This window comes from Sinohyriopsis cumingii, chromosome 6 (assembly GCF_028554795.1).
Source record: "Sinohyriopsis cumingii isolate HCF-2022 chromosome 6, ASM2855479v2, whole genome shotgun sequence".
Lineage (NCBI taxonomy): Eukaryota > Metazoa > Mollusca > Bivalvia > Unionida > Unionidae > Sinohyriopsis > Sinohyriopsis cumingii.
Genome location: NC_142966.1, coordinates 69329993 through 69353621, shown reverse-complemented (window position 1 = coordinate 69353621; position 23629 = coordinate 69329993). Strand labels below are relative to the sequence as shown.

The following is a 23629-nucleotide window of genomic DNA, read 5'->3' as shown; positions in this document are numbered from 1 at the left end:
ATCCTGGATCCTGTCTGAGACCTTCAAAGTTTATATGGTCTGTGGTGTCTAAGTTAGTGTTCTTTATAAAGAGATGTTCTCTTTCAGCAGCTACTGTCAAGGACTTTATACCTTCCCTAGCGCTATGAAAGCAAACAAAATCATACTTAATAACATCATCAGCATCGTTATTGAGATCATCATCATTATCATCGACCACTCCGATGCCCTAAGTAGTTAGAGCTTCCGCCTTGAATGCGGGAGGTCGCAGGTTGGAACCCAGGCCGAGTCATACCAAAGAATTATTAAAATGGTACTATCAGCTGCCTCACTTAGCACTCAGCATTAAGAGGCAATTGTTAGGCTACGTTAAAACTCCACAACACACACACACACACACACACACACATTCTTGTAAAACGTACAAAACGGGAACATAATTTTACCATCGAAAAGGTGACATTTTTATATTAACAAATAAAAATCCACCAGGTGTTATGGAGACACCCACGTTCACGCCACTGGCACCAGCTAGATCTCATCATCACCAGGCGTGCAGAACTGGCCAGTGTCCTCCTCATCCGCAGCTATCACAGTGCCGACTGAGACACGAACCATTATGTCGTGGCCAACAAGGTGCGAATAATACCCAAGAAGCTGCACCACGCCAATAAAAAGGGTCGCCCACGCATCAACACCTACTTTACAAGCAGCCCAGAGAAAACACAGCAGTTCATCAGCAAACTGCAGGAAGCTCTCACCAAAGCGACACCTGATGGCACCATCGACTTCAAGTGGCCCAAGCTCCGTGACTCTGTGTACAATTCAGCCATCACTGCTTACGGGAAGAAGGACCGCTAAAATGCAGACTGGTATGAGGCCAACTGAGAGGAGATGGAACTCGTGACTGAGGCGAAGAGTAAAGCCCTCCTGGTATACAAGACTGCACCTAGCCTCAGTACACTACAAGCCCTAAGTAATGCTAGGAACAAAGCCCAGAAGACCGACCGCCGCTGTGACAAAACATACCGGCTGAACCTCTGCACCAGTATACAGACACCGGGGTTGCAAGAGGAATGTATGAGTGTATCAAGAAGGCGACAGCCCCCCCCCCCACCTCCAAGACCGCCATCCTCCCTCAAGTCCAAGACGGGCGAAGTCATCACAGACCACGGCAAGCAACTGCAGAGATGGGTCGATCACTATCACTATGCAACCCAAATCATCGTCACCGACATCGCCCTGGACACCATCCCAGGCCTGCCAGTCACGGAGGAACTAGACACACCGCCCACCCTGGAAGAGCTCAGAAAAGTCATCGATTGCCTTGCCTGTGGGAAGGCTCCTGGAAGCGGCAGCATTCCGCCTGAAGTCCTCAAGAGCGGGAAATCAGCACTGCTCCAGCCCGTACATATACTCCTCTGTCTCTGCTGAGAACAGGGACACATCCCCTAGGACATGCGTGACACCAACATCGTCACTTTGTACAAGAATAAAGGAGACCGTAGCGACTGCAACAAGTACCGGGGAATCTCCCTCCTCAGCATCGTCGGAAAGGCTTTTGCCCCTGTTGTCTTGGCGCGCTTCTAGACCCTAGCCTCCAGCGCCTACCCAGAGTACTAGTGTGGCTTTCGAACCAGCAGGTCAACTGCAGACATAATCTTCTCACTACGCCAGTTGCAGGAGAAGTTTCGCAAGCAGCAGATGCCCCTCTACATCACTTTCATAGACCTGGTGAAGGCGTTTGACTTGGTCAGTGGGAGTGGACTCTTCAGACTCCTGCAGAAGATTGGCTTTTCTCCACGACCGCTCGCTGTCGTCACGTCGTTCCACGAAAAGATGCACAGTACAGTGTGCTTTAGTGGCGCAACATCGGATGCCTTCCCAGTCATCAGCGGAGTCAAACAAGGCTGTGTCCTTACGTCGACGTTCTTCGCCATCTTCTTCTCCATGCTTCTCCAGTACGCCTTCAAGGACTACAGCGAGGGAGTGTACATTCATACCAGGGCTGAAGGCAAGCTTTTCAACATCTCCCGTCTCCGTGCTAAGGCTAAAGTCACAGAGGTCCTCATCAGTAAACTGCTCTTCGCCGACGATGCAACCTTGACATCACAGACGGAAGATGGACTGCATCAGCTGGTATGCCGCCTCTCCTACGCCTGTAAGGAGTTTGTACTAACCATCTGTTTGAAGAAAACGAACGTCATGGCGCAGGACGCAAACTCCCCTCCCTCCATCACCATCGATGGGTACAGCTTTGAAATTGTTGAGAACTTCACATACCTCGGGTCCACCATCTCCAGCTCACTCTCCATTGATTCCGAGGTGAAGGGCAGGAATGACAAGGCATCAGCAGTTATGGCCAGACTGAACCAGAAGTTTTGGAAATAAACTAATCTCACTGAGAAATCCAAACTGCGCGTCTACCAGGCATGCGTGCTCAGCACACTCCTCTACAGCAGCCAAACATGGACCACCTTTGCGAGACACGTGAGGAAACTCAACTTCCACCTGAGATGCCTGCGGCGCATTCTGCACATCCAGTAAAAGGATAAAGTACCCAACAAAGAGGTTCTGGAATGTGCCAACATGAACAGCATGTTCTCCATTCTCAGCGAGAGGCGCCTTCGCTGGCTTGGCCATGTCAAGAGAATGGACCCAGGACACATTTCCAAGGACCTGTTATACGGGGAGTTGGCAGAAGGCGCACGATCGACTGGAGAACCACGTCTAAGCTATAAATATGTTTGCAAGAAGGACATGAAGACGGCCAACATCAATGTCAACGACTGGCAGAGCTGTCTTAACGACCGTTCCACATGGCGCCTAGCTGTCAGACAGGGCCTTCAAAAAGCCGAGGAAGACAGGAACATAAAGCAAGCTGTAAAGAGGGATAGAAAAAAGGAGAAACAACAACTTACTCTGGAGCTACACCGTCGTCTCCCGTAGACAGACGAATGCCAAGAGAATGTCCTTAATACCAAGTTACTATATAAAATTGTATAAAATTTTAATTAAAACATTGATATGTTGTATAACCAATATAAAACTGTAATTATATGTATGACTGTTTGTCTGTATTTTATTATTTTAATTTAATTATAAATGAACTTTTTGTAACTTTTCGCAACATTTCGTAACTTTTCGCGAATTTTCGCACTTTTCGTAACATTTCGCATTTTAGTCATACCGTATGATTAGACTTTGTCTGGACTTGGCTAGCGTGTGTGCTTCGACTTTTTCGTGTCATACTCATAGCCCGAGTTTGTTTTTAAAACCCCAGAACTTGTGACGTTTGTTTTTAAATTTAGAATAATTGCACAACTAAGATCTGATAAAAGTATCAACCAATAACAGGCAAGTAGATGTACTTAAGGTGAATTTGGACTTAGAACCAGATACAATGATTGTTTGAACGCCACAGTACAATGTCCCATTTTTGGCATTTGTTTGAATTTGATCTCGCTTGTTTGAATTCAAACTAAAAATGTAATCATGAAAAGGTATTTATGTAACTTTACCTAAAATAATCTGAAAAAATGAATGTTTAATTTACATAATAGTAAATGTGTTTAATGTGCACATACAAAACTACAAAGCCAAATGGATTATTTCTTTCTAATATATAGACCAACAAGTAGGTCTCCGTGTTTTTTTTCTTTCTTATTTTACCGACAGCCGGAAAAAACAGGAATCTACTTGTTGGTCTATCCAATATAGTGCTAATATATTCCATATTTAGAGCCTGTAATTCAGTTCACATGTACTTTTTGAGTCATGGGGAAACCAGCGAAAACACTCCTAATTTGGGAGTGTATTATCATTGGTTTCCCCCTGAATCGAGTGCCAGTGATTATGTTTCTGTTACTTATGATGCCGGGCGATAGAGGCATTGAGTAAAGTGAGCAGTTTTGTGTTTGATGTATTCCACTGTTTCATTAAACTCACATTACTCAAATGATATTCCAAATTGAGAATTTTTGTGTTTAAAATATTCCATACACACTTGGCTCAAATATCCGGACAGCTTTATTTTGGAAAATATCACAAACATATTTACATTAAACTGAACTTGATTGAAAGCATGGCAGTCATCATATGTCATAGCATACAAAATTAACCTTTCTAAATGCCCACCATAAGACAGCATGCTAAGTTGTGATGGTTTCCACCTTTGATCAGTTACATTTTCTCAAGTTGATCTAATAACATGCTCTTCAGCCAATCCCGTGGGACAAATACCCAAAACTTTAAATGCATCATTTTCATATCACTTAAGGTACAACACTGCTTTATCCAACTGCAATTAATAAAACTAAAAAAAGATTAACAAAGACTTCAACCTATCTTACAACATTTTATAATCCTCATGAGTAAAGTTTACCACTGGTGGTTGTAGATTTCCTTGTCACAATAGCTAAGAAATCACAGAAACATGTACATCAGGGAAATAAACATACATTGCTGTTTGTTCACAGCCTTTTATATCAAATACATCATTTTATAACATTTGGTATTTTGAGTCTTTAGTCTTAAATATAATGATTTGTAAATAACTCCTTTTTTGATAATGCTAGAGTGATAAGAATTTCAAAAATATTTTTTAAAAGAGCCATTACATATGAAGAATGAATATTTTGAAAATTGTGTCACTCATACAAAGTACTTTTCCCATTTATTTTGAGGTGATGCTTCTAAAGATGGCCACATATAGCCAAAATGACCTTGACTCAAGTTATTTTGTAATAGCATAATCAGATCATTCCTATTCAAGTTGCTCATTCCAAAATTTTCCTTTATTAATTAAAATTAAACTTTAACCAAATTATTTGGAAACAATCTACTCTGAACACCTTAAGGAATTTTCATTCCCAGATGCCAGTTTTACATTAAAAAGAACTGTGTGAAACTGAAACTTATGGAGAGCATTTGGCCAGCCCACTGTAATTAGAAACTACATGGCATAATCACTGAAAAACAGTGACTAAACTTATTAAAAAGTCTTTCCATTAATTTCATTTGTTGTAGAAATTGCAGTGTATTAAGGATCTTAAAAGAAGTATTTATTTAACTGTTTATGATACAGGAATGTGTCTTTTATTTTTCTGTCATTTTCATTTTAAAATCAAGGCAGATTTTTCAGTCCTAGCCAAAAATGTAGGCATGAAACTTGAATGTAGTTTTATTTTCAAGAAGGATTCCATAAAATACAAAGCTGTTTATTTAAATCGTTGTTTTCTCCAAAAAGTGTATCACTTTAAAGAGAAAGTAGATGCTTTGGTGAAACTTTTTAAATACAGTTTTAGGTAAAATGTAGCTCTGAAGGTATCTAGCCATAATGTATGGTAATCTGTGTATTCAGCACCATGTTTTGTCCTCTTAACAAGGATTTTGGAAATTTCTTAGAAATTGTCAGGGTATGGCTAATTTTGTAATTTATGTGAGTATTGATGCACAAATGATCAGATGTGAGGAATAATCACATTTGGTGATGTCATCAAAATTCACCTGTTACCAAGGGTTTTGGAAATTTCTTAGAAATGCACATATGATCAAATATATGAGGAATATTCAGAGTTGGTGACATCAAAATTTTCACATTAGTATAACCTTAATATTTGTGTATGATAGATGTTTATTTTCTTAACTATTATTTTTTTCTGTACTTGTAACTTACTCTATATTTGAAGAGTTTATATCATCAGATTAAATACTGTCATATTCTTCAATTTATTCTGCTGTTGGGCAATTCATTTTCTGAGAATATTCATATCTTGTATTCCAGATATCATCAGTTGAAAGTATTGTCAAGTCCAAAAGTTCTATATAGCAACATGTTCCTTATAGTTATCCTTTTGCTGGTAAGATTGTTTTTGCATGCTATATTTAACTTGTGTAGTGTAGTCAAGCGAAGTGAAATTTAGTTTTAGTCAGAATTCACCACATTAACTTAAGATCTGGTGAGCATTTATACCAACATTACTAAATGACTCAAAAGTAAGACACGCTTGGAAAAAAATGGTGACTTAGCATACAAGCGAGAAAACAAAATAATATGCTGAAACTTGTGTGTATTAACTGATGAAGACTTTTTGTATTACTGCACAGACATTATCATGCATGCCAACCATTATGCTTTTGGCATAATCATTATGCTGTTTTTCAGTAAATTATGTTTTACATGTGCCTGTTTATGGATTACGCTTTTTTTGTATATCCCCCCTCCCAAAAATATCATTAATTTGTTTTCTCACTTTTATTAACACCCAATTAATCCCACAGATCATATTCAAGAAAAGACGGCTTCTCCATACTACAGAATAAGAGTACACTTGTCCATAGACTTGCTGGCACTTTCCTAACAGTATTAATATGTTCTTTTTATATGTCCAGTTTCCAAGAAACATGCTGGTTTCTACTTTCAAACCTTTGACCTTGGATTCATTGTTATGATTGATGTTAGGGAACCAATCTATATAACACTATTGGCCATGTCTAATGAATTTTGTACAAAAGTAAAATAAACCTGCATGTACTTTCCTCACACTATCATTATATTCTATTTATATCAGCTGTATGGCTTAATTTTGGAGAAAACAGACTAGTTTTCTAATTTTTAATCTTCACGCTCAGATTCTTTGTTACAATTCATGTTTGGTACAGAACTAGTCTGTAGATATTTGACGGATGCTAAATTATGAATGCAGAGGTGTTATTTACTGAGTTCTTAATAAAACGTGGACTACCCCAGTGGCAACAGACCACATTGTTCCTTTGTTCAAATGAATGTTTCCTGGTTCCAAAATTACAGAAAACTATGTGTGCACAAGAGCAAAATCATCTAATATTGTTCAGTGTTTAGCTGAAGATACTTCGCTTAAAATAGCAGAAGCCATGCAAATTGGGCAATATAGTATTGCCACAGATGGGAGTAGTGATTATGATGACACAGAGTTGTATCTAGTCTTTGTCAAATACTTAGACATCAAAAAGGGCAAAGTCAGGGTGTTCTTTCATTACCATAATTGGCAGTAGAGTCCACAGGAAAAAACATTTTTGATTTGCTTGATAATGCTTTGAAGAAACACAACATAATTTTGGCAGAACTGTATGGGGTTTTCAGCTGATAATGTGTTAGTGATGACTGGAATTCATAAAGAAGTTGCATCCTATGTTTTGAAAATATATCAGTTAGTGTACATAACAGGTTGTCCCTGTCCTTTGATGCACCTTGCTGTCATATCGCTACAATATCTGCAATGTGGCAGTATATAGGGATGTCTAGTACTGGAGCATCATGCCGCAGACATGTAGCATGATATCCCACCCAGTCACATTATTCTGACACCAGGCAGACCAGTCCTAACACTAACCTCTTAATGCTGAGCGCCAAGTGAGGCAGCTGTTAGTACCATTTTTGACAGATGGTTTCAGGAGGAAAGAGAGAGAGGAGTTATATATATATATATATGGGCATATTATAAATTGAAAAATTACATATAAAATACTAGAACTTGTGGTACAGTAAAACTTCATGAATTGTTTTACATAGAAAAAAGCATAAACATTCTATATAGGATACAACAAATGTGACATTATAAACTTCCTATACATAATCTTGGGTGAATAAAGTAAATTACACACATTGCCAATAATATATCATAGTTTGGTTAACAGCATTTTAAAGAAAGCACATGTTATAATTGATTGAAGCAGGAGTGAAATACTTTTTAACATAGCTTATTAACATTGTATATTATTGATATATCATAAATCTACAGGAAAGTATACCATAGCATGTGTATAATGAATTTGACTAGAATAAGAAGCATCATGTAATTCAGGAAGAGCACACATTCAGGGCATGCATAGCAGCTACAGTTATACAATTTCAGCTGCTTATAACAGCTAGAATAAGCCCCCAAATTTCTAAATACTTCTTTTATTACTTTTGGAGTGATAATTTTCATCCAGTCTGCTTAAAACTAGGATATCACCTCCATATTTAATCAAGTTCTGGGAAAGGTACATGATATAGTAAAACCTGTCTTGAAAAAACCACTCTCTTAAGACACTTTCTTGAGAAACCAAATTCTGAAAATCCTAAATTTCATGTCATTGATCTTCAGCTTTTGTTTCTACCAGTTGCAAATGGCATTACTGTTGAAATGTTATTTCTGATTGGCTGATACTGTTGAAATGTTATTTTTGATTGGCTGATACTGTAGTAGAAGATCAATGTCACATTCAGGCTCATAGTTTTATGATCTCTGTGCCAGATTCTTATTGTGTACTAAAGTTTTCACTTAATGTATTGACCTCTTTTGAGAGACAACCTGTCTAGATCAAATGCCATTATTTACTGGCATTAAGATTGGTCTCTTGTATGGGATTTTACTGTATTTGACTTTTCTAGCAATTTTATACTTTTACTGGTTTGCAAAAATGGGATTTGGATCAGCTCTGCTGTATTAAGTATATAAGGTATTTTTCTTAGGATATACAAGTCTGTGCTGTAATTATGGCTATTGTACCTTTTGCTTATTGGTAGACAAACACAAAATCTGTCATATGCTTTGGTGTGGAATAGGGGACTGTAACCCAACAGTAAGAATTTGTCTACAGAATCAAGGCTTTTTCTTTCTTTCTGGTAATTTTATGAATAAATATTATTTATAAAACGTTTTGCATCATTAGTAAGAATGGAGAATAAGCTTACAAGAAAAAATAGTTGTAATAAAGGATAAGTGTTTACAGACTGATACAATTTTGACCTTGTAATATTAAACTATATGAGACTGACGTTTATGATGTCAGGAGCATAATAATGTCATCTACAGTATCATTGAGAGCCCTCATGTGAGATAAGTGTGCCCAACATGGCTTTTATATATATATATATATATATATATATATATATATATATATATATATATATATATATATATATATATATATATATGAAGGAGAGAAAAGTAATGTATGTAATTCATGTCCCCGATCTGAAGTGCATAGTAAAGCATCATTAAGATCACCATTGGGGATTGCAGTAAAGTGATCACATTTTGTGGCTGTTCTGAATCCAGGAAACAGTGCCTTCTGCTTTTTAATGCAGAACATAGTGCCAGTGGATGTGTGTGTGTGATTTGGATTTGTAATGTAGCTTTAACAATTTTTCAGTCATATTGCTACAATGTCTGCAGTGTGGCAGTTTATAGCGATGTCTAGCACTGGGGCATCATGCCGCAGACATGTAGTATGATGTCCCACCCAGTCACATTATTCTGACCCCAGGCAGACCAGTCCCAACACTAACTTCTTAATGCTGAGCACCAAGCAAGGCAGCTGTTAGTACCATTTTTGTAAGTCTTTGGTATAACTCGGTCGGGGATCGAACCCAGGACCTCCTGAATCCAAGGCAGATGCTCTAACCACTAGGCCACTGGAGTGGTAGTGCGAATGGAAATATATGCTTTGGCTGTATATTTCTTACCTACTCACAGATGCAAAGATATGTGTGTACCAAAACAAAAAGAAATTGAAAGAATGGAGAAAAAAATAAATAAAAAATTAAACAAATAAATTTATATGAATTATTGAGAGATTCAGAATATGAATATAAAGATAAAGGTACATTTATAGAGAAGCAGAAAGGTGTAAATTTGAAAACAAATAGATAAAGAAAGGGGAAAATATGAAGAAAAATACAGATGACAAGAGAAAGGAATGAAAATCATACACAGTTTATTACTGCTACTCATTTGTACAGAAAGTCTCGGTGAAAGCAAACAGAGTTCAGGATTAAAGGCTTTTGCATAGAAATTTATCACTAAAATCCAAAGGACAAGCGGTCCATCAATACCAGGACTTCAATATCTCTATAAATGTTACCAATTATTCTCATTATTGCAGCACTAAAATGTTAATATCTCTGGCTTGAGTTGGCAGGCATATGGGTTTTCAATATCTATGGTATATACTAGTAGTAGACATTTGCTTGTTTGTTGTATCCCTAATATAGAACAAATCTCAGATGAGGTAGTATTGTGCGAGTTGCATATTGGACACATACGTTGCTTGTGAATACTTTCTGAAGGGTGAACCTCTGCCAGAATGCATACCTTGCCAGTATTCACTGACATTTGACAAGGACACAAATTTAGAAATGTTGATTCCCAATATATTGGCAGCTATGAGTATCAGGAACAATAATCTAAATGCAGCCATCCAATATTCAAATATTTGCTAAGAACGTGGTCAGAGGTTGTCCATGCTTGATATATTACATGCATATTGATAGTTGCTTTTTAACAATGATAATGATACTGTCATCGAACGTAGGATAACCAAGTTCCGAGTTGTTGATATCAGTTACAACTGACCATTTCAAAGGTGATGTAGTGGACTGCTGGATCTCATGAACAGCTGTCCAGTCAAGTTTTTATCCTTTGCAACAAAAATATATCAAGGTCACTGATGTGTGTATCTGATATTGCAGTTTCATCACACCCAGTGTTTATGTTCTTATGGAAAATCAATTTCTCAGCATCTGTATGATCCTTGGAAACACTGTCTCTCTCTACACTGGACCTGTGTACATTTGGTATACCTTGATCAGACCAACCATGTTTCATTTTGTATTTGGTCCAATGCATACACATAGAAATGATTGACTCCACAAATCATGATCTTGATGAAGTCTGTTTTTATCATGTTTCCTTATTTGATTTAATAGAGGCTGTTTGATACAATGTCAGCCATTGCTGATTTTATGACTTGTTCAAACATGAGCATCTGTCCTGATAAAATCTGAAAGCTTAATCTTATGCAATGAATGGGCACTCAAGTGCCCTGTCCATTGTCACAGTAACATTTAGAATAGTTTACTGTACTTGTTCACACACAAAGCATGTGCTTTTTCAGTTTGTTTTATCAATAATGTAAGTGGCAGAAAACAGAAATTTTGACTGGAAGTTTAAATTGGCTGTTTACACAAAGATATGCACAAAATTATCGACCTTTTGAGTGAAAGAAGAATGCTTGCATATCTGGTACACAAACTGGAATTTTTGTTGTTGTGTTTTTTACTGTTTTAATTGAGTAAAATGTGAAGATATGCTGCTTATCTGGTGCCCTGCCTATGATGATAAATATAATTTCCTAATGAGGACTTAATTACATATAAATAGACCGCTACACTATCAGTACATAAATCATGCACTGTGTGTATCATGTCAGTGCATAAAAAGTGGAGAATGCTCCAGGTGAAAACAGCAGGCACAATTCTGAATTGGGAGCGGGGTCCCCTTGAAAAGATTGAACTACATATAGATTAGTACTAAATTTAGGGACTGTATACAAAGTGGTTGCATTTGGGGTTTGATCTTTTGTTGAAATTGCTTTGAGGGGGTGTTTTATTGTGTTTGGTCCATGTCTGTAACAGTGTATATACTTCCACATGCATTGTTCAAATAAGTTGTCAATACCAAACAAGCACAAGTTCATTCAGGCCTATTTACAAAACTTGACCTAGATAAAATCAAAATGCTAAATACTGTCCATTATTGTTTTCTTTTGTCAGACCTCTCACAGTTGTGTCATGTACTTGCCACTTGAGTGATGATACATGTACAAACTGGTTTAAGTAACATTAACATTCCATTGCTAAATGAAACTTAACATACGATATGTGCAAAGAAAGATTACATATCCATTTTTTCAATCACAACATTATTAGTACAATGATATATACACATACCAGTAAATAATTGAGGTTTTTGTCAGACTGTGTCTAGGCCTTTGTCACGTCTTTTAATAGAATTGTGATGTATAATAACCAAGAATCAACCTTTACATATATAATGTATAGATTAAATTTCTTACCATTAGCGTCTTTTGCTCTGGCTGACATGTATGGACATGTATTAGTGTACATGTTTTATTTGTTGACAGAACTAGGTGTCACTGGTTGTACTTCCTTAGGAACCATGCACATGTTCAGATGAAGTGCTGAAGCTTTTATGGTCTTTCATGGATAAACAGGCATGAAACTGGAATTTTGCTGTATGAGTTGTTTCCCTTGTTAATTACACTGTTAAGATGACTGGAGCTTTTATCATAATGGGAATAACTCTGTTTTGACCCTAGTTACTTTACCTCATGTAGGGAGGCATTGATTGTTTACCTGATATATACTCTTTAGTTATTTGCATGACGAAGGCAGATTTGTTTTTTTTTTTGTTGCTTTTCTTCAGACATGCTTAAGTTTTATTGTAGCTTTTATTTTTCTTTACAATTACACATGAACAAATTAAGTTCTTTTTTGGATTTTACTTTATTAACTAAATTAATTTTTTTAACATTCATTATTTCTTTTAAATTATTTTTCATTTTATTTTTTGTACAGCTATATAAATTTGAATGTTTTTCAGTCAGTATGTACAGTTACTTTACTCATTGTTTAATGGAACTATGATAACATTTTTTTATTATCTTAATCTTTATAATTTAATGCAGTACCTGTACTTTTGTTTTCTCAATAATTATAGCATTATGCCAGTTTTAGTATGTGTGTTACTAAATAAAACAAAGCACACATGAAAATTGAGCATTGAATGACTTGAACATATTCAGTGAACAAATTAACAACTTTTTAAATGCAGATAAATAAACCAGAGGACATTGGGGGAGAGAGTGATAGAGAGAAAGAAAAATTCATTTCACCTGGTCTTTAATAAGTGTTAAATAGTAAAAATGAATTCATCAGAACATGAATACCAAGCATTTGCAAAAAATGAATTTCGTATAAAATAGACTTTAACTTGAAACTTGACTAAATTAAAGTCAGTGAAACACAAATATGATATGATCATGCTTTTTGCATTTAAACCAAAATCTGCTTGATTCTGCAGTCAAAAGCAACAACATTGATTTGAACACAAAACTTAATCACAGTCAAGGAAACATGTAAACTAGGTCACTATGACCTATTTACAGTGGAAGATACTTGAACACATCAAATGGCTTCCACACCATGTATATCCCCAAAGTCAAAAGCACATTAGAAATGGACCTAAGTGAAATGTTGCATGGTCAGATGTAATGTTTTATGCATACATGATTAATGAGAATGGTTATTATAAATAATTATTGACATAGATTAACATTACAGTTTTATATTACATACTTTCAAATGCTGTTAAAATGTTTAATGTTTAAGATCTTTTGAAAAGTAGCTAATGATCAGTCATAAGGTTTTTCATTTTATTACTTTTTTTATCATAATGAAGACAACAATTTAAAAGGCAAGAAATCTCTTTGTTTGTTGAATCCACCATCTTATTTAGCAAGAAAAGGCATATATGTACATAAAAACCTGTTAAAATTTACATTGATATAGTGCAGGGGTCTCAAACTCAAACCACCCTGAGGGCCGCATCAGGGCATTTTTGGTGGCCCTAGGGCCACATGATGTGGCTTGGCTGGCCGCGTATTTGAGACCCCTTATATATTGTGTGAATGGATGGACACGCCAATGCCAAAATGGTTGTCTCTGTATTGAGCTCCTGCAAAGGCTAGCTAAACAAGAAGTGTGCTTTTCTTTTATTCATATATGTTTTTTAAATTTTTTTATTTCAAAGTTATGAATCAAACAATGAAGAGGTTGCAGAAACTTGAATGTTTCAGTTAACAATATACTGGGTGACTTTTTATTCATTTATTGGATAAATTGTAGTTTATGTGCTGGCTTAATTAGTCACTTGAAATTATGACTGGTTTATTTATCAAATGCTGAAAGGAATGCATTAATTGCTGAATTGGCAAACCTCTATACAGTAAAAAAGATAAAGTTATCATTTATTTAATTATTTATGTTTGTATTTTAAGGTTCTATTTTCTGCAATGCCAGCTTCAGAAAACTGTGAAGATACTTTTGTTGCTGGCCACAGCAGAGAGTATGATTTCAGTTGTGATGATTATTGGAACCAATGGAAATATTCAAAGCTTGTGAAGAATTGTAGCACAGCAGTGTTCTGCAACCCTGAAGAAATTACGGTAAAGTCTATCTTGAGAGACCGCCCCTTCTGCCAACAAAAAACAGTCTCTCAAGACAGGTGGTTTCTCATAACAGGTTTGTACAAAAAGACCAGTTTCTAAGGTCAGATTTCAGCATTGTTTAGGAAGGAAAAGCAACCACAATCACTGTACATTTATTTTATTCTTTATTCCTTGTTCATGTTAATATATTGCATGTATTCATAAGAAAATAAAATTATATGGGACTGAAGATATGCATCTATCAATAAACATGAATCATGTTTATGTTTGAAGACCACATATAAATGTATTGGCATATGAACATCAAACTCCATGTCCTTTATAACACATGAAGTTGTTTTACTGATGCCTGAACTGCAATTTTGTGAGTGGTCTCCTCTTTTTCACTTGTTTCAATTACTTTCTTTCCTACAGTATTAAAATTTGTATCTTTTTAGTTGGAGGTTTTGCCGTTTTTGTTAAGGTGCTAGGTTTTAATGTTATCAGTGCTCAGCTGTAATAATAACTGTAAAGTCAATTTTAATCAGGCTTTGGGTAAATACGGAATACATATACGGTGGTTCCCCTCTTATATGACCACCCTTTCTGCACCAGGAAAGTGGTCTTATTGACAGGTGGCCTTTCCAGAGGGGGATTATATTGGTGAGATGTGTATTGATATGTATTTGTATATAGTAGGAAAGCTACATATAACTTAAAGCAGTTAATATCGAAATAAAAGCTGTTTAAAGCTTGTTTAAAATGTAATATATGAGGATAGCTATTTTATTACTTGCACTTATAAATGCAATACTTTGCTTGCAGTAGGATAAAACTGAAAATATCATTTCCCTCTTGCTTATTATATATACAAAACATAACTGTCTCTTTTGGAAAAATTATAATTTTGTTCTTGAGTATATTTAGTAGTAATCAGAGACGCAAAGTCTGCCGAAAACCACTGAACTCTATTATTTTCCCAAAGTAGATTGGATTCAGGAAGCTGCCCACAAAAAAAGCACAAATTACTATCCATTATATCAGTTTTAAATAAAAATTATTTGAGAGATATTTTATATGTTGATCTTGTCTGTAGCAACTCGTGTAGAATATAATCTTTTGAGAGTCCAACAAGTTTGAATAGGTCTCAGGTATGAAAGAATGTTCTCATAATAATGTGTTGAATTAGGAGTAGTTTAAAATGATTATTTCCTTGTTGATATCCTTTTGTGACACTGTGTTTATTTTTTTCCAGGTGGAGTAATTTGTATTAGTGTTATAATTGGTGGATTTCTTCAATGTTACATCATCAGATTACACAATGGTAAGCAGTTTGATATGATAGTAAATGTCTTTATTACCTAATAACAGTCATGTGAGTTTCTGTTATTGCCACATATGTAGTAGGGCACATAATATTGCTCAATTCGTTCAATAGTCTTTTGCATTGATGTCAGTTTTTAGGTGATTTGTGGTATTTTTGTTCCATGAACTCGTGTGTTTTTCAAAGATCTTTGTTTTTTAAGTGGATTACTTATATGTATATAAATTTGTCATTTTTTATGTTATTCCATGTTCAGAAATCGCTAAAAGTGTGTGCACATAAGGTGACGTCACTTAGTCATGATGTTTTGAACTGAAAATGAGATATTTTATTGATGAAAAAATAATGACATTATTTAGTGTACTTGTTATAGATTTTCATTTATTTAATTGAAAAATGAGTGTAGAATAGGTAAATATGTGATTGTGACCTAATTATAAAGGAATGAAGCTTTTAACATCAGGCTGCATTGGTCTGAAGAGCAACATGAATTTAATCAATTTTTTTTCAAGCGATTACAAGATTTTTAATCACTTTAAACTTAATGCAGCTCTAGATAGAAATTATAGCTGGCAAGTATATTTATTAAAATGAGGTGTTTTATATCATTGTTTTTAATCGTATGTACCACAATATGGGTTGAAAGAAAGCAATCTAAAGCTTGGTATACTTTTATTAATTTTTTTAAACATTATTATCGGACATAATTAGATGTATAAATACCAATGGAGTGAAAAAAACGTAATTTACATAAACAAACAGTATTACTAGCATTAGACTGGCATTTTGTATCCCCCCCCCCCCCAACACACAAGTATACTCAACATTTATGGAAATTTTCACTAAACCCCTGTTCAGTGCATATTGCAGTCAGCAGCTATGGTCCGCAACTACTGTAGGGGAGAGCTGTATTTTTGATTTTAAGAAATTTCATAGGGCATAGGTGTTGCATCTTGGGCTTTCCATGAGACATTTGAATACTGATATCTTAATTTTTCAGCATAATTAAGTCTTTGTATTTTACACTATGGTTGAGAATTACTGTCAAGCAAATGCCATATACAGTGTAAAATGCCTGCACTGTGTGGTATAAAATTAGATAGGCAACTGCTATATACCGAGAAAAATACCTGCACTGTATGGATGAGAAATTATTATTTTGGTAAATTTCATTAGTTTTAAGCTCATTTTAAAAACATGCTAACAGCTAGCAATATGATATGTGCTGAATAAACATTTGAGCCAGTTCATGGGAAAACCAACCCTATGACATAAAATTGTTGATATTTATATTTATTTTTTTGCATTTTCTGATAGAGTAATTGTTTAAGACTATAAAAATATCAATTTTAGCACCATAGTTTTATTATCCATGGGCTTGAGAGGGAATGCATACCATTTTCAGAAGTACTATATCATAACTTTAAGGCACTGTTGCACTGACTGTAACATAATTATTGAATTGGTTACATAAAGAGAGCCATCTGCAATTTCTCATTAAAACTTAGCATGAACTGATGCTTAGTTATTAAATATTGCAGTATTAGTTAACAAGGTTCAATATTTTTGATGGAGCTTTTATTATTGACATGTATATATTTTAACTGTTTTATGGAGAGAATATTGGAGTTGTGACATACTTCCATGAAACAATTTTGTTTTCAAATTAATGTAATTAAATGATAGCAATACACATATTACGATGCCAAAATTAAACTTCATTATTCTCACTAAAACTATGCTGGAGAATAACAGGAGGTTTTCCTCAGCCCTTTGTGTGTCATTTACATGCGATGTCCTTATAGCAGAACCTGACAAACCCTGTCATATTCTTAAACAAATGCTCTTGATGATGTCTTCTCAGCACTGTACTCTACACCAGGTCTGGATGCGTGTCAGTCTTGATTGTTCATCCCAGGACATACATAATATTGACTGGGATATCCTCCTGATCCAAGGCTTTCTTCCCAAACACTACACGCTGTGCATCAGCAACTACTCAGAAACACTTCTTTCATCTGCAGACACATACATGCACACACACACACACAAAGAGCACAGCACATGACTAGGTACTGATGTAAGATTTTACTAGCTCTTGCCACTTAAACTTGTCACCAGAGGTTAATGTACAAAGTGGCAATCTTTATGTCATGTAGAAAAAGGGAAGTAACTCTTGCATGTTACTCCCCTTGTTATCACAAAGTGGCAATCAGTATCCCAACCAGTTTAAGCTTAGGTGAATGCTTTGACACATTAACCCCTGCCGACGAGTTTACGTGGCAGGAGGTAGTAGCCTACCGTCGAGCTCTGTAGCGTCATGGTCATGTATTAAACACTAAATTGGTGGTACTATAAAAAGGAAGACGGATGTAGATCTACAATGATACCAAATAATCTGGAATTTCTAGTTGCACTACAAAATACGGAGGGAAAAACCTCATTTCTTGGACACGATTATTTTCTACCCAAAATTTGCCCGTGGTCGGAATCTGATTTTGTGTCCGATTTTAGACTTTTTGGTCTCAGATCTAAGGCAGACTGGTCTCAACTGCACACAGACAGGTGAACCTTTGCAAAAAGTAGGATAAGGTGGTCATTTGTAATAAAGAGTGGTCTCGATACGAAAATAATGGGTCCGTTAAGCAAAAAAAATATAAAAAAATAAAAGAACTCCAACTTTCACCCTTCTGCTCTTGCGCGAGCCAAATAGCCAATGAAAAACAATCTTTCTAACACAACTAGGCAGTATGTTATTGGAAGATCACCTGGAAGTTGGTGTTTTAGGATGTATTCAGAAATAGCTTCCAAAATATGTTTCCTACTTGAATTTCAGACGAAAACGACAGAAACCTCCAGGGGTTAATGTGTTACGCATGTTTATTTCATCATCTTTTCTTTTGAAATTAAATTTTTTCTAATCATAAAATTTGGTCTGAGGAGAAACGAAAAATGGTGGGCGAAAAGGCAACAATGGGATTTGAACCGGGTTCGTCTGGATAGCCAAGTGAAAAATATTATAAATACATCAACAGCTCTACCATTTGAGCGACCAAACCTACACTGATGCAAAGAATTTTAATTTGTTCCACATATCTCTTCTACCTACTTTATACTATTCCATGAAACCATACATTTCGTCTGGTTCTTTATTTCCAATGGCCACAGAGAGTATAAGTGATAACAGATGTATGAAATGATTCTTGGATTTAACATTTCTTAATTTTCTAATGATATATAGGACATTATATATATATATATATATATATATATATATATATATATATATATATATATATATTGTATATGTTTGATTTCATTCAAACAGCAATGAATAATCTAATAGACTAGTTACAACAAATGCATGAAATATTATATTATCTACATTTCTTTTTTTTGTCATTGTTTTGAAACATGTATATAATATTAGGGATTAGCTTACCTTAAATACATTGTATCTCCAGAATTCCAGTATCTGTCAGCCTTGAAAATGGCAGATCACTTCTGCGTAATTATGACGTACAACAATTTCTCATTCTGTGTCATAAGGTTGATTTTCTTATGAACTGGCTTATTTGATCTTTTTATCAGACAAATCTATATGGTTTTGGGGAAACTAGGCATTAGATACATGAATTTCTTCATGAATTACTTGATAATTGGGAGGTTTTTATTTACTCATGTTATCTGTTTTGACTGTGAAACAGTGTCATATGATAGCACAGTGATCACATTTTCACATTTCATCAATAATGACTTCATGGTTCATTCATAGTTTTCATGTTATTGTTGGCTCTGAATCCATGTGCTATAGATCAAAGCTGCACAAGCTTTTAAGGTCTACTGGTCATAGGCCTTTAAATGTAGCCCTTTTACATTGAACTCAAACTTAATTTCAAAACATTTTTACCACCTGCAGTGGCTTAACTGGTTAGAGCGTTCACTTTTGATGTGGGATGTCATGGGTTTGAACCCCAGCTAAGCCATACCAAACATTTATAAAAATGGTACCAACAGCTACCAGTTAGTGTTAGGACTGGTCAGCCTGGTGTCAGGTTAATGTGACTGGATAGGACATGATGCCACTATAAACTGCCACACTGCAGACATCATTGCAATATAACTAAAATTGTTTAAACTACTTGAAAAATGCAGATCATAAAATATATTTCTTTTATATTTTGAATCACACAGAAGAATTAAATACAAAGTAAAGTTTATGTAGATTATAGAGTAATGCTCCTTTAAGTCTCATGATGCTTATGCAGGTGAGATATCAGCATCTTACTTTGACCACTGGACCAACAATTATTAGGTCCCACGCTAAATCAAATGTCATATGTTTTGTACTTTTTTCTACTTACAGGCATGACTTTTTGTCGTATTCTAAAGAAATTATGCACCAAGGAATCAGTGAAAGAGAAGAGAGGATCTAGAGTTTCTTGTCAACATTCAGAAGGCAGTGGAGATGAAAATATGGATATTGAGTCTTTTAATGACTGCAGGTGCTTGCCTAAATGGCAGCCTTTAGGACTATCTACTGTACAACCTTTCCAGCATGATGAGAAGGAATATTCCGGAATGGCCAGAAAAATACTGGAAGAGAGAGGGATGCATTCTATCACAGAGCAGAACTATGGTAATCCCAATGATGGAGTAACTGAGGAACCTACTGAAAAAAGTGGTGTTAATTCTGATACAAGTGACAGAACTTTAGGCTTAACATTAACATCATCTGATATGAGAGAAGATGAAAACTTACAGGTTGAGGATGTAATGCTGTTTAACAATGCCAAAGACTTGAATGATACAGAGAATAAAAGTTGTAGAATATGGGAGGGAAGAGTGGATGTAACTGCCAAAACCAATGGTAAAGCAGAGATTGAAAACCTCAGGATTAAGACAGGAACTTCTAAAGTCATGGCCCAGAACTCTTATGATAAAGGGTTAGAGGATCTCACAGTAAAAGATAGAATTATCAGTGTCACTGTCCAAACCTGCTTTAGTACAGAATCAGAGGTTAAAGGTCTCGTGGTGGAGAAGGAAACTGCAGAATGCACTTTCGAAACCTCAAGTGAGGCTGAAGTCAGAGACTTGAGAGTTAATTCTCAAACCTTGAAAATCACCACCAAAACCCGCACCTCTGCTGATATGGAAGTTGAATATCTCAGAGTAGAGAAAGGAAGTGTAGATAACTCTGCCCAAATATCAGATCATGCAGAGATTGAGGATTTCGGATTAAAGAAGGAATCCTGGGAAGTCACTGCCCAATCCTGTATCTGTGCAGAAGCTGAAAATCGAACAGTTAAGGATGGAACTGCCAAATCTACTAATAGCATTGCATCCGAAATCCTCACAGGAGAGGAGCAGACTGTTAGTGTAGATGAGGAATTTGTGAAAATCACATCTGTGGCCACATGTAAGGAAGTGTGTGATAGTTACAGATCAGAATGCTGTGAGGTTGAAAGCTATAATATTGTCCCTTCTATTGGACTGGTCATTGGACAATACGTTGATGATTTTGTTATGTGTGGTGATTTGGCTAAACCCAGTCTCCAAGGAACATACCGATCTGAAGGTCATACAGATGACAATAAAAAGAATGACTCTTTCAGCTACCAAGATATTCACAAAGTGGGAAATCAGCATTATGAAATTCATGAAATACTTGAATCAGTAACAAAGAAGCAGGGTTACGAACCTAGAGGTAAACTAAGGAGGGTCCACATTGCTGCTCTGTAATGCAGACAAGCTGTGTGTGTGTGTGTATATATAAATATATATATATATATACAGAGAGATAATGGAGAGAAAAAGAAAATTTTAGATAGATTTGCACTTTAGAAACAGGTTTATTTCTTTTAGACTTTTATTATCTGAAAGAAATTCATTCAGAGATAATTTTGTAAAAATTTATCAGCTATGCATTTGCATTAAAAGAATCTTAAACATACTTAGATAAAGATATTTAAGCCATCAATCCCATCAGTGCAATTCATAGAGATGGAGATATTCATTAAATCAGGAAAATGAAAGATAGGGCATGGTTTCAGTATACATCTGAAGTCTTCTTCTCTAATAGCGATTATGGTCCATATCTACTTAATGCTTGGTTTGCAACAATGACCGTTTAACAGAACATTTAGTGGATCTAATAGATTATATGATTATGATACTTTAAAATCTCCAAATAAGTTTTGATTTATCTTGAAGGAAACTTACAGATTTCCAAAATTGGGCGAATTCTTCAACTTGTATTGTTTCAAGGATACAAAGAATCCCAGTGTCATATTGTATGTTGCAATTTTGCATTAATATCACTGTTATTAATGTTTTCAGAAAGAAAACATGCCTTGTCAGGGGAGAGAGGGGTGCCATGTTTTCAGGAAGACAAGAAATGGTCAAATTCTTGCCGATCAGTCAACGTGCAACAAGAGTTTACTCCAGTAACAAGCACAGAAGAATCTGTATTAATTGGCACAGAGGAACCTTATGCGTCTTCCCTGAAGTGTCGGGAGATAAATGAAAAGAATTCTGACAGTTCTTTTAGAAACATAGAAATATCGTCTGATTTTATTTCACTAGAGTCTGAAAAGAAAAAGGTATTTGGTTCAGAATTACATTTCAGAGACATGGAGAACCCTTCAAAATTTGTTTCTCTGAAGAGTAATAAGAAAAAGAAAGAGTGCTTAATTCATTTGAAAGGGGGAGTTAAATATCAGTGTTGTGGAAGGCAATTGGTAAGTTCATCAGTAAAAGCTTTCTTTGAAACAGGTGATACCAATCTTCACCAGGAGAGAGATGCATCTGAAATTGAGCAGCAAATCCTCTCAGACGTGGATGTGGCTGTGCAGAAAGAGAAATATATGGTTGAAATTGACGAGAAAACTCCTCCACGAGATATTGATCTGAAAGAGAAGAAAAAGCGTCATCTTAGACAAATTGTGTGGCTACCAAGAAATTGGCTTCCACTGCCCAGACTTGGCAGAGATGAAATAGTTGGATTTGTAGAAGAACAAACCAGTGATGGACAGGGCAGGTCTAACTTGCATCCTGCTGAACATGAGGAACTGAGAGAAATGTTAAGACTACTTGCTTCAGATAATGTACCTGGACCACAGATTACTATGAAATATGAGATGCTCCGACTTTGCACAATGAAAACCTTTCCAGGACAGGATCGACCATTTGCCATTAGAATTATTGGTGCTGGATTTTATTATGCTGGACACCAAGACCAGGTTATATGTTATTGCTGTGGCAGTCGTAAAGACAGTTGGGTTCTTGGAGACATTCCACTGTTGATTCACCAGAACATGGCTCCAGATTGTGGCTTTCTCACACATAAAGCTGTAGTCAATGTTCCAATTAGAAAAGCAAATTCCACAGAATCACCATCTCTTGCAGAAGTTCGGCTTCTCACAATTCAAAGATATGATGGGTCAAATCAGTCAGACACAGCTCAGGGCGAGTCATCTTTGATGCTTCCATCATGTGAACAGAATCATGTCGGTATTTCAAATGTGTCTCATCAGATGTTGGTCACTAACAACAGTTTGCCACCAAACCATCTTATGGCTTCAGGAAGACAAAATGTTTTTGACAGTCTCCAAACCATTTCTGCCCACTCAGGCTATGTAGAAGAGCCACCACCCAAATATCCACAATATGCAGTTAAGAACATGAGGATTAACTCCTTCCAGGGATGGCCAGCAGAACATCGACAGAGGCCAGAGGAAATGGCTGAATGTGGATTTTACTATGCAGGTAAGGTAGGCTTTGATACACTTATATAAACCAGTTTATATGTATGTATATGTATAGATCTTGAATCATACTTTTAAACTAAACTTACAGCAATCCAGGTCTCCCCTAACCTTGATATTAATTTGACCACATTTGCAAATTAAGCCAATATAGTTTCGTTGACCCATGTGTTTCCATGTTGTACATGTTCCTGTTTGTTTGCTTGTTTATTTGTGCATGTATAAGTAGGTGCTCATCTAGGAAGGAGGGTGATAAGTTTGGAATTTGGATGGTTTTCTGATGTTAATAATGGTGCAATTAACTGCATGATTTGGAGTCATAAAACCGTGCAGATATGTCAGGTATTAAAAATAAAAAATTTTTTTTTGCCAATTCTAAACCCCACCCATTTGCTACAATTGAAAGGATTTTTAACAGGGATGGGTTTCAGCATTGATAAAAATTAAATTTCTCCAAATTACATGTGTTTAATAATGACCATAACATGATTTGCACAGAGTATTTAATAGAATCTGATAAATT

The 23629-nt window shown here is 35.7% G+C and overlaps 1 protein-coding gene across 1 annotated transcript in view; it reads left to right on the top strand.

Moving 5' to 3' along the window:
* The first annotated feature begins 5767 nt into the window (after positions 1-5767).
* The window catches only part of LOC149797145 (uncharacterized), a 34275-nt gene continuing 16413 nt past the window's right edge, over positions 5768-23629 (top strand). Inside the window, exons 1-5 of the mRNA XM_089961820.1 lie at positions 5768-5840; positions 13867-14110; positions 15272-15340; positions 19707-21047; positions 21680-23107. Coding sequence (XP_089817946.1) covers positions 5814-5840; positions 13867-14110; positions 15272-15340; positions 19707-21047; positions 21680-23107 — 3109 coding nt within the window. The 5' untranslated portion in view covers positions 5768-5813. The remainder of the gene's footprint in view (positions 5841-13866; positions 14111-15271; positions 15341-19706; positions 21048-21679; positions 23108-23629) is intronic.